Source organism: Oncorhynchus keta, chromosome 35 (assembly GCF_023373465.1).
Source record: "Oncorhynchus keta strain PuntledgeMale-10-30-2019 chromosome 35, Oket_V2, whole genome shotgun sequence".
NCBI classification, from domain to species: Eukaryota; Metazoa; Chordata; class Actinopteri; order Salmoniformes; family Salmonidae; genus Oncorhynchus; species Oncorhynchus keta.
In genome coordinates, this window is record NC_068455.1 from 7,010,382 (window position 1) to 7,022,460 (window position 12,079).

The 12,079-nt window shown below is 47.9% G+C and overlaps 1 protein-coding gene across 1 annotated transcript in view; it reads right to left on the reverse strand.

The window, feature by feature from the left end:
- Positions 1-12,079, reverse strand: part of LOC118369028 (ninein-like) — an 81,839-nt gene that overhangs the window by 37,860 nt on the left and 31,900 nt on the right. Inside the window, 3 exon segments of the mRNA XM_052496220.1 lie at positions 3,403-3,565; positions 5,712-5,869; positions 11,752-11,892. Coding sequence (XP_052352180.1) covers positions 3,403-3,565; positions 5,712-5,869; positions 11,752-11,892 — 462 coding nt within the window.

The following is a 12,079-nucleotide window of genomic DNA, read 5'->3' on the forward strand; positions in this document are numbered from 1 at the left end:
ATGGAAAGTTTTAAAACAATGCCACGGCTATATACAGGAAGTACCAGCTAACGCCACGGCTATATACAGGAAGCACCAGCTAACGCCACGGCTATATACAGGAAGTACCAGCTAACGCCACGGCTATATACAGGAAGTACCAGCTAACGCCACGGCTATATACAGGAAGTACCAGCTAACGCCACGGCTATATACAGGAAGTACCAGCTAACGCCACGGCTATATACAGGAAGTACCAGCTAACGCCACGGCTATATACAGGAAGTACCAGCTAACGCCACGGCTATATACAGGAAGTACCAGCTAATGCCACGGCTATATACAGGGAGTACCAGCTAATGCCACGGCTATATACAGGAAGTACCAGCTAATGCCACGGCTATATACAGGGAGTACCAGCACTGAGTTGATGTGCAGGTGTACGCGGTAATTGAGGTAGATATGTACAGTTGAAGTTGGAAGTTTACTTGCACTTAGGTTGGAGTCATTAAAACTCATTTTTCAACCCCTCCAAACACTATAGTTTCGGTTAGGACATCTACTTTGTGCAAGTAATTTTTCCAACAGTTGTTTACAGACAGATTATTTAACTTATCTTTCACTGTATCACAATTCCAGGTCAGAAAATTACATACACTAAGTTAACTGTGGCTTGGAAAATTCCAGAAAATGATGTCATGGCTTTAGAAGCTTCCGATTGACTCAAATGATGTCAATTAGCCTATTGGAGGTGTACCTGTGGATGTATTTCAAGGCCTACCTTCAAATTCAGTGCCTCTTTGCTTGACATCATGGGAAAAATCAAAAGAAATCAGCCAAGACCTCAGGAAAGAAATTGTAGACCTCCACAAGTCTGGTTCATCCTTGGGAGCAATTTCCAAATGCCTGAAGGTACCATGTTCATCTGTACAAACAATAGTACGCAAGTATAAACACCATGGGACCAGGCAGCCGTCATACCGCTCAGGAAGGAGACGCGTTCTGTCTCCTAGAGATGAACGTACGTTGATGCGAAAAGTGCAAATCAATCCCAGAACAACAGCAAAGGACCTTGTGAAGATGCTGGAGGAAACAGGTACAAAAATGTCTACATCCACAGTAAAACGAGTCCTAATTTCAACAACCTGAAAGGCTGCTCAGCAAGGAAGAAGCCACTGCTCCAAAACTGCCATAAAAAAAGCCAGACTACGGTTTGCAACTGCACATGGGGACAAAGATGGTACTTTTTTAAGAAATGTCCTCTGGTCTGATGAAACAAAAATAGAACTGTTTGGCCATAATGACCATTGTTATGTTTGGAGGAAAAAGTGGGAGATTTGCAAGCCAAAGAACACCATCCCATCCGTGAAGCATGGGGGTGGCAGCATTATGTTGTCGGGGTGCTTTGCTGCAGACGGGACTGGTGCACTTCACAAAATAGATGGCATCATGAGGGAGGAAAATTATGTGGATATATTGAAGCAACATCAAGACATCAGTCAGGAGGTTAAAGCTTGGTCGCAAATGGGTCTTCCAAATGGACAATGACCCCAAGCATACTTCCAAAGTTGTGGCAAAATGGCTTAAGGACAACAAAGTCAAGGTATTGGAGTGGCCATCACAAAGCCCTGACTTCAATCTTATAGAACATTTGTGGGCAGAACTGAAAAAGCGTGTGCGAGCAAGGAGGCCTACAAACCTGACTCAGTTACACCAGCTCTGTCAGGAGGAATGGGCCTAAATTCACCCAACTTATTGTGGGAAGTGTGTGGAAGGCTAACGCAAAAGAATTGACCCAAGTTAAACAATTTAAAGACAATGCTACCAAATACTAATTAAGTGTATGTAAACTTCTGACCCACTGGGAATGTGATGAAAGAAATAAAAGCTGAAATAAATCATTCTCTCTACTATTATTCTGACATTTCACATTCTTAAAATAAAGTGGGGATCCTAACTGAACTAAGACAGGGAATTTTTACTTGAATTAAATGGCAGGAATAGTGAAAAAAAATGAGTTTGAATGTATTTGGCTAAGGTGAGTGTAAACTTCTGACTTCAACTGTACATATAGGTAGGGGTGAAGTGACTAGGCAACAGGATAGACAGAGCAGCAGCAACTTGTGTGGTAAATGTGGCGTCAGTATGCATGTATGGGATATGTTACGTGGTGGAGTGGGTGTATGTAGTGTGTGTCATTGTAGCAGTGTTATGGCTTGGGTGTAGAAGGTGTTCAGGGTCCTGTTGGTTCCAGACAGTAGCACGGAGAACAGTCTATTTATTGGGTGGCTGGAGTCTGAATTAGTTTGTACCTTCCTCTGACACCCCCTGGTATAGAGGTCTTAGAACTCGGGGCCCCAGTGATGTACTGGGCCATGATCACCATCTGTCGCGCCTTGCCGTGGGCTGCCTTTCAGTTGCCGTACCAGGCGGTGATGCAGCCAGTCAAGATGCTCTCAACGGTGCAGCTGTTGAACTCTATGAGGATTTAAGGGCCCGTGCCAAATCTTTTCAGCCTCCTGACGGGGAATAGGTGCTGCCGTGCTCTCATCACAAGTATGTTTGTGTGTTTGGACCATGATAGATCCTTATTGATGTTAGTTACCGTGAGTGAGATGTGGTCTGTGTTGGTTACCTTGACAGTGAGTGAGAGGTGGTCTGTGTTGGTTACCTTGACAGTGAGTGAGAGGTGGTCTGTGTTGGTTACCTTGACAGTGAGTGAGAGGTGGTCTGTGTTGGTTACCTTGACAGTGAGTGGTGGTCTGTGTTAGTTACCAACAGTGAGTGGTGGTCTGTGTTCATTACCTTACAGTGAGTGGTGGTCTGTGTTAGTTACCAACAGTGAGTGGCCGTCATACCGCTCAGGAAGGTCTGTGTTGGTTCCTTGACAGTGAGTGAGAGGTGGTCTGTGTTGGTTACCTTGACAGTGAGTGAGAGGTGGTCTGTGTTGGTTACCTTGACAGTGAGTGAGAGGTGGTCTGTGTTGGTTACCTTGACAGTGAGTGAGAGGTGGTCTGTGTTGGTTACCTTGACAGTGAGTGAGAGGTGGTCTGTGTTGGTTACCTTGACAGTGAGTGAGAGGTGGTCTGTGTTGGTTACCTTGACAGTGAGTGAGAGGTGGTCTGTGTTGGTTACCTTGACAGTGAGTGAGAGGTGGTCTGTGTTGGTTACCTTGACAGTGAGTGAGAGGTGGTCTGTGTTGGTTACCTTGACAGTGAGTGAGAGGTGGTCTGTGTTGGTTACCTTGACAGTGAGTGAGAGGTGGTCTGTGTTGGTTACCTTGACAGTGAGTGAGAGGTGGTCTGTGTTGGTTACCTTGACAGTGAGTGAGAGGTGGTCTGTGTTGGTTACCTTGACAGTGAGTGAGAGGTGGTCTGTGTTGGTTACCTTGACAGTGAGTGAGAGGTGGTCTGTGTTGGTTACCTTGACAGTGAGTGAGAGGTGGTCTCTGAGGAAGGTCTCGTCGTCTCTGATCTTCTCCATCTCTGCCTCCAGTTTCTCTTTCTGCTGCTGAATCTGGTCCATCTCTATAATGAGCTCTGACCTGACAGACACCAGCTTCTCCCTGTGTTCCTGCTCCAGCTTCCTGCAGAACAAACACAGGGGGAGGGGAAAAAAAACATTCAATTCGATCCCATTTCATTTGACTCCATTCCTTAGATTCACCCCAATTTATTTTGCTGTCATTTTTACCCCCTTTTCGTGATTACGATCTTGTCTCATCGCTGCAACTCGCCAACGGGCTCCGGAGAGGCGAAGGTCGAGTCATGCATCCTCCGAAACATAACACCCGCTCGCTTAACCCGGAAGCCAGATGCACCAAGGTTGTCGGAGGAAACACCGTACAACTGACGACCGCTGTCAGCCTGCAGGCGCCCGGCCCGCCACAAGGAGTCGCCAGAGATCGATGAGCAAAGTAAAGCCCCCAAACCCCTCCCCTAACGAAGCTCGGTAATGACGTCATAACACTTCGATGCTGTGCCTTAGACCGCTGTGCCACTCGGGAGGCCCCATTCGATTCAACTTTATGTAAAAAATCTTCAATTATCCCCTCAGGGACATTCAAGAAAGACATTGCCAGGTTACAAGTACCATACATACAATACAAATTAAAACAACAGCCATCAATGAATGAATGGGTCGAAGAGGTCGCGGAACGCTAACCGGGGTTGAGGTCGCGGAACGCTAACCGGGGTTGAGGTCGCGGAACGCTAACCGGGGTTGAGGTCGCGGAACGCTAACCGGGTGGAGGTGACTAACGCAACAGGGGTGGAGGTCGCAACGCAGCAACTTGGTGGAGGTCGCGGAACGCTAACCGGGGTGGAGGTCGCGTGTATGTTACGCTAATTGTAGCAGTGTTATGGCGGGTGTAGAAGGTGGAGGGTCCTGCGGTTCGCTAACCGGGGTGGAGGTCGGAGAACGCTAACCGGGTGGAGGTCGGAACGTCTGAACCGGTTTGGAGGTCCTCTGGACGCCCCGGGTATGGAGGTCTTAGAACGCTAACAGGGTCGAGGTCAGTGATGCTAACAGAGGTGAGGTCACGGGAACGCAACAGAGGTCGAGGTCCGGGGCGCTAACAGAGGTCGAGGTCACCAGGCGGTGAGAGCCAGGTCAAGGGAACGCTAACAGAGGTCGAGGTCACGGGAACGCTATGAGGTCGAGGTCCCGGGAACGCTAACAGAGGTCGAGGTCACGGGAACGCTAACAGAGGTCGAGGTCACGGGAACGCTAACAGAGGTCGAGGTCACGGGAACGCTAACAGAGGTCGAGGTCACGGGAACGCTAACAGAGGTCGAGGTCACGGGAACGCTAACAGAGGTCGAGGTCACGGGAACGCTAACAGAGGTCGGTCACGGGAACGCTAACAGAGGTCGAGGTCACGGGAACGCTAACAGAGGTCGTGGTCACGGGAACGCTAACAGAGGTGGTCACGGGTTGAGGTCGAGGTCACGGGAACGCTTGAACAGAGGTCGAGGTCACGAACGCTAACAGAGGTCGAGGTCACGGGAACCTTGACAGAGGTGAACGCTAACAGAGGTCGAGGTCTGTGGGAACGCTAACAGAGGTGACGGGAACGCTAACAGAGGTGGGTCACGGGAACGCTAACAGAGGTCGAGGTCACGGGCTAACAGAGGTCGAGGTCACGGGAACGCTAACAGAGGTCGAGGTCACGGGTCGCTTAACAGAGGTCGAGGTCACGGGAACGAGAGGTCGAGTCACGGGAACGCTTGACCGAGGTGAGGTCACGGTGGAGGTGAGGTCACGGGAACGCTAACCGAGGTTGAGGTCACGGGAACGCTAACCGAGGTTGAGGTCACGGGAACGCTAACCGAGGTTGAGGTCACGGGAACGCTAACCGAGGTTGAGGTCACGGGAACGCTAACCGAGGTTGAGGTCACGGGAACGTGAGAGGTGGGTCACGGGAACGCTAACCGAGGTCACGGGAACGCTAACCGAGGTCACGGGAACGCTAACCGAGGTCACGGGAACGCTAACCGAGGTCACGGGAACGCTAACCGAGGTCACGGGAACGCTAACCGAGGTCACGGGAACGCTAACCGAGGTCACGGGAACGCTAACCGAGGTCACGGGAACGCTAACCGAGGTCACGGGAACGCTAACCGAGGTCACGGGAACGCTAACCGAGGTCACGGGAACGCTAACCGAGGTCACGGGAACGCTAACCGAGGTCACGGGAACGCTAACCGAGGTTGAGGTCACGGGAACATTACCTGAGGTTGAGGTCATTCATGCGTTCGATGGCAGAGTGATGCTCGTCCACCTCGGCAGCCAGTTGGGTTTTTAACTTGTCGGCTTTGTCCAGGTCAGAGCGAATCTTCTCTTTCTCTCTGCGTTCATGATCAACACGTGAGTGGGGGGTCACGGTTGGCTAATCAAAACACGATACAACCATTTAGAATGGGGTGGCAGGGTACCTAGTGGTTAGAGTGTAGAGGTGGCAGGGTAGCCTAGTGGTTACCTTGTAGAGGTGGCAGGGAGCCTAGGTGGTTAGAGGAGAGGTGGCAGGGTCCTAGTGGTTAGATCTCTGCCTCGGCAGGGTAGCCTAGTGGTTAGAGTGAGAGGTGGCTGGTCCTATGGTTAGAGTGAGCTCTGGCAGGGTAGCCTAGTGGTTAGAGTTCCTGGTGGCAGGTAGCCTGTGGTTAGAAACAGAGGCGGCAGGGTAGCCTAGTGGTTAGAGTGTAGGGGCGGCAGGGTAGCCTAGTGGTTAGAGTGTAGGGGCGGCAGGGTAGCCTCCATTGGTTAGAGTGTCGGCAGGGTAGCCTAGTGGTTAGAGTGTAGAGGTGGCAGGGTAGCCTAGTGGTTAGAGTGTAGAGGTGGCAGGGTAGCCTAGTGGTTAGAGTGTAGAGGCGGCCGGGTAGCCTAGTGGTTAGAGTGTAGGGCATGGCAGGGTTGCCTAGTGGTTAGAGTGTAGACCCGGCAGGGAGCCTAGTGGTTAGAGGTAGGGGCAGGGTTGCCTAGTGGTTAGAGTGTAGAGCCGGCAGGGTAGCCTAGTGGTTAGAGTGTAGAGGCGGCAGGGAGCCTAGTGGTTAGAGTGTAGGGGCCCCCAAAGGGTAGCCTAGTGGTTAGAGTGTAGGGGCGGCAGGGTAGCCTAGTGGTTGCTGTGAGGCGGCAGGGTAGCCTAGTGGTTAGAGTGTAGGGGGGAGGCCCCAGTGGTTAGAGTGTAAAAAATCTTCAGGGTAGCCTCAGTGGTTAGAGTGTAGACAAAGACATTGCGGCAGGGTAGCCTAGTGGTTAGAGTGTAGAACGGCAGGGTAGCAATGGTTAATGAAGAGGCGGCAGGGTAGCCTAGTGGTTAGAGTGTAGAGGCGGCAGGGTAGCCTAGTGGTTAGAGTGTAGAAGCGGCAGGGTAGCCTAGTGGTTAGAGTGTAGAGGCGGCAGGGTAGCCTAGTGGTTGAGTGTCGGGGCGGCAGGGTTGCCTAGTGGTTAGAGTGTAGAGGCGGCAGGGTAGCCTAGTGGTTAGAGTGTAGGGGCGGCAGGGTTGCCTAGTGGTTAGAGTGTAGGGGCGGCAGGGTAGCCTAGTGGTTGAGTGTAGGGGCGGCAGGGTAGCCTAGTGGTTAGAGGGTCAGGGGCGGCAGGCTAGCCTAGTGGTTAGAGTGTCAGGCGGCAGGGTAGCCTAGTGGTTGAGGTCAGGCGGCAGGCTAGCCTAGTGGTTGAGCGTCAGGCGGCAGGGTAGCCTAGGGTTGAGGTCAGGCGGCAGGGTAGCCTAGTGGTTAGAGCGTGAGGTGGCAGGGTAGCCTAGTGGTTAGAGCGTCAGAGGCGGCAGGGTAGCCTAGTGGTTGAGGTAGAGGCGGCAGGGTAGCCTAGTGGTTAGAGCGTCAGGCGGCAGGGTAGCCTAGTGGTTAGGTCGTAGAGGTGGCAGGGTAGCCTAGTGGTTAGAGCGTATAGGTGGCAGGGTAGCCTAGTGGTTAGAGTGTAGAGGTGGCAGGGTAGCCTAGTGGTTAGAGTTGAGGTGGCAGGTAGCCTAGTGGTTAGGCGTGAGGTGGCAGGGTAGCCTAGTGGTTAGAGCGTAGAAGCGGCAGGGTAGCCTAGTGGTTAGAGTGTAGAGGCGGCAGGTAGCCTAGTGGTTAGAGTGTTGGACTAGTAACTGGAAGGTTGCAAGTTCAATCCCCCAAGCTGACAAGGTACAAATCTGTCGTTCTGCCCCTGAACAGGCAGTTAACCCACTGTTCCTAGGCAGTCATTGTAAATAAGAATTTGTTCTTAACTGACTTGCCTAGTTAAAGTAAAAAAATAAATACAATTTAAAATATTAAAAATGTTATAAAACCTAACTGATCCTGAGGACACGTTCTCCACGAAAAACAAAAATCGTAAGTTAAATCAAAAGATCTAACTCCAACACTGATCTACTATTTTGAATGATATGAACCTAGGAGACAGAGAAACTGTCTTTATATTCCACTCAAATTGGGAGCAGTGTAGATTTCTACTGGTCACAGTAAGCGTCTTATTATGGTGCATCTGTGTGGGCATGTGTATTCCAGTATGTCTATTGTTTATGAGCAATAGGGTTGTGAAATTAATCATTCAAAATATTATTACTGCACTGTTGGAGCTGGGAACACAAGCATTTAGTTAGATACTACTGCACTGTTGGAGCTGGGAACACAAGCATTTAGTTAGATACTACTGCACTGTTGGAGCCAGGAACACAGCATTTAGTTAGATACTACTGCACTGTGGAGCCAGGAACACAAGCATTTAGTTAGATACTACTGCACTGTTGGAACTAGGAACACAAGCATTTAGTTAGATACTACTGCACTGCTGGAGCTAAAACACAAGCATTTAGTTAGATACTACTGCACTGTTGGAGCTGGGAACACAAGCATTTAGTTAGATACTACTGCACTGCTGGAGCAGGAACACAAGCATTTAGTTAGTACTACTGCACTGTAGGAGCCAGGAACACAAGCATTTAGTTAGATACTACTGCACTGTTGGAACTAGGAACACAAGCATTTAGTTAGATACTACTGCACTGCTGAGCTAGGAACACAAGCATTTAGTTAGATACTACTGCACTGTTGGAGCTGAACACAAGCATTTAGTTAGATACTACTGCACTGTTGGAGCCAGGAACACAAGCATTTAGTTAGATACTACTGCACTGTTGGAGCCAGGAACACAAGCATTTAGTTAGATACTACTGCATGTTGGAACTAGAAACACAAGCATTTAAAGATACTACTGCACTGTTGGAGCTGGGAACACAAGCATTTAGTTAGATACTAGGCACTGTTGGAACTAGGAATACAAAAATTTAGTTAGATACTGTTGGAACTAGGAACACAAGCATTTAGTTAGATACTACTGCACTGTTGGAACTAGGAATACAAGCATTTAGTTAGATACTGCTGCACTGTTGGAGCTGGGAATACAAGCATTTAGTTAGATACTGTTGGAACTAGGAACACAAGCATTTAGTTAGATACTACTCACTGTTGGAGCAGGAACACAAGCATTTAGTTAGATACTACTACACTGTTGGAGCCAGGAACACAAGCATTTAGTTAGATACTACTACACTGTTGGAGCAAACACAAGCATTTAGTTAGATACTGCACTGTTGGAACTGGGAACACAAGCATTTAGTTAGATACTACTGCACTGTTGGAGCTGGGAACACAAGCATTTAGTTAGATACTACTGCACTGTTGGAGCCAGGAACACAAGCATTTAGTTAGATACTACTGCACTGTTGGAGCTGGGAACACAAGCATTTAGTTAGATACTACTGCACTGTTGGTGCTGGGAACACAAGCATTTAGTTAGATACTACTGCACTGTTGGAGCCAGGAACACAAGCATTTAGTTAGATACTACTGCACTGTTGGAGCTAGGAACACAAGCATTTAGTTAGATACTACTGCACTGTTGGAGCCAGGAACACAAGCATTTAGTTAGATACTACTGCACTGTTGGAGCCAGGAACACAAGCATTTAGTTAGATACTACTGCACTGTTGGAGCCAGGAACACAAGCATTTAGTTAGATACTACTGCACTGTTGGAACTAGAAACACAAGCATTTAGTTAGATACTACTGCACTGTTGGTGCTGGGAACACAAGCATTTAGTTAGATACTACTGCACTGTTGGAGCCAGGAACATAAGCATTTAGTTAGATAGTACTGCACTGTTGGAACTAGGAACACAAGCATTTAGTTAGATACTACTGCACTGTTGGAACTAGGAATACAAGCATTTAGTTAAATACTACTGCACTGTTGGAGCTGGGAACACAAGCATTTAGTTAGATACTACTGCACTGTTGGAGCTGGGAACACAAGCATTTAGTTAGATACTACTGCACGGTTGGAACTAGGAATACAAGCATTTAGTTAGATACTACTGCACTGTTGTAGCTGGGAACACAAGCATTTAGTTAGATACTACTGCACTGTTGGAGCTGGGAACACAAGCATTTAGTTAGATAGTACTTCACTGTTGGAGCTGGGAACACAAGCATTTAGTTAGATACTACTGCACTGTTGGAACTGGGAATACAAGCATTTAGTTAAATACTACTGCACTGTTGGAGCTGGGAACACAAGCATTTAGTTAGATACTACTGCACTGTTGGAGCTGGGAATACAAGCATTTAGTTAGATACTACTACACTGTTGGAACTGGGAACACAAGCATTTAGTTAGATACTACTGCACTGTTGGAGCTGGAACACAAGCATTTAGTTAGATACTACTGCACTGTTGGAGCTGGGAACACAAGCATTTAGTTAGATAGTACTGCACTGTTGGAACTAGGAACACAAGCATTTAGTTAGATAGTACTGCACTGTTGGAACTAGGAACACAAGCATTTAGTTAGATAGTACTGCACTGTTGGAGCCAGGAACACAAGCATTTAGTTAGATAGTACTGCACTGTTGGAACTAGGAACACAAGCATTTAGTTAGATACTACTGCACTGTTGGAGCTGGGAACACAAGCATTTAGTTAGATACTACTGCACTGTTGGAACTAGGAATACAAGCATTTAGTTAAATACTGCTGCACTGTTGGAGCTGGGAACACAAGCATTTAGTTAGATACTACTGCACTGTTGGAACTAGGAATACAAGCATTTAGTTAGATACTGCTGCACTGTTGGAGCTGGGAATACAAGCATTTAGTTAGATATTACTGCACTGTTGGAACTAGGAACACAAGCATTTAGTTAGATACTACTGCACTGTTGGAGCTGGGAACACAAGCATTTAGTTAGATACTGTTGGAGCTAGGAATACAAGCATTTAGTTAGATACTGTTGGAACTAGGAACACAAGCATTTAGTTAGATACTACTGCACTGTTGGAGCTGGGAATACAAGCATTTAGTTAGATACTACTGCACTGTTGGAGCTGGGAACACAAGCATTTAGTTAGATACTACTGCACTGTTGGAGCTGGGAATACAAGCATTTCACTACACCTGTGATAACATCTGCAGAAATATGTGTACGCAACCAATACACGTTGATTTGAAAATCCCGGTAGTTTTCCCAAAATTAACAGGATTTCCAGAAATCGTTGGAGGAATCTGGATTTCCTGCCTTTCCCCTCCTGATTATGGGAATTTTCCACATCGGCATTTCTGGAAAACCAGGACATTTTGGGGACGTTACTGGCATTTTGCAAACCTAAACACCAGTGTAAAAATCTCGTCATACTCACAGTAGGTGTCTGATGTCAGCCTTAAAGCTGGCCAATAGGTGTCTGATGTCAGCCTTAAAGCTAACCAGTAGGTATCTCCTCATACTCACAGTAGGTATCTGATCTCAGCCTTGAAGCTGGCCAGTAGGTGTCTCCTCATACTCACAGTAGGTATCTGATCTCAGCCTTAAAGCTGGCCAGTAGGTGTCTGATCTCAGCCTTAAAGCTAACCAGTAGGTATCTCCTCATACTCACAGTAGGTATCTGATCTCAGCCTTAAAGCTAACCAGTAGGTATCTCCTCATACTCACAGTAGGTATCTGATCTCAGCCTTAAAGCTAACCAGAAGGTATCTCCTCATACTCACAGTAGGTATCTGATCTCAGCCTTAAAGCTGGCCAGTAGGTGTCTGATCTCAGCCTTAAAGCTAACCAGTAGGTATCTCCTCATACTCACAGTAGGTATCTGATATCAGCCTTAAAGCTAACCAGTAGGTATCTCCTCATACTCACAGTAGGTATCTGATCTCAGCCTTAAAGCTAACCAGTAGGTGTCTGATCTCAGCCTTAAAGCTAACCAGTCGGTATCTCCTCATACTCACAGTAGGTATCTGATCTCAGCCTTGAAGCTGGCCAGTGCAGCCTGGTGGATCCCATTCTTAGTGACGAGGAGCTCGTTCTCCAGAGCCACAGTCAGCTCCCTGAGGTTCACTTTTCCCTCCAGGTCAAAATCCAAGGCCTACAGAACAGACATAACTCCGTGTCAACATATCAAGCCCTCGAAATAGGGGATAAAAATAAATACACTCAGGTGTAAAACAACAACTTCAACTCAAGTGTGAGAGTTACATTGTGTATTGGGAAGGAGACTGGACACCATTATGTTCCAAACAGAGCATTATGGGTACTGTAGTATCATACAGACC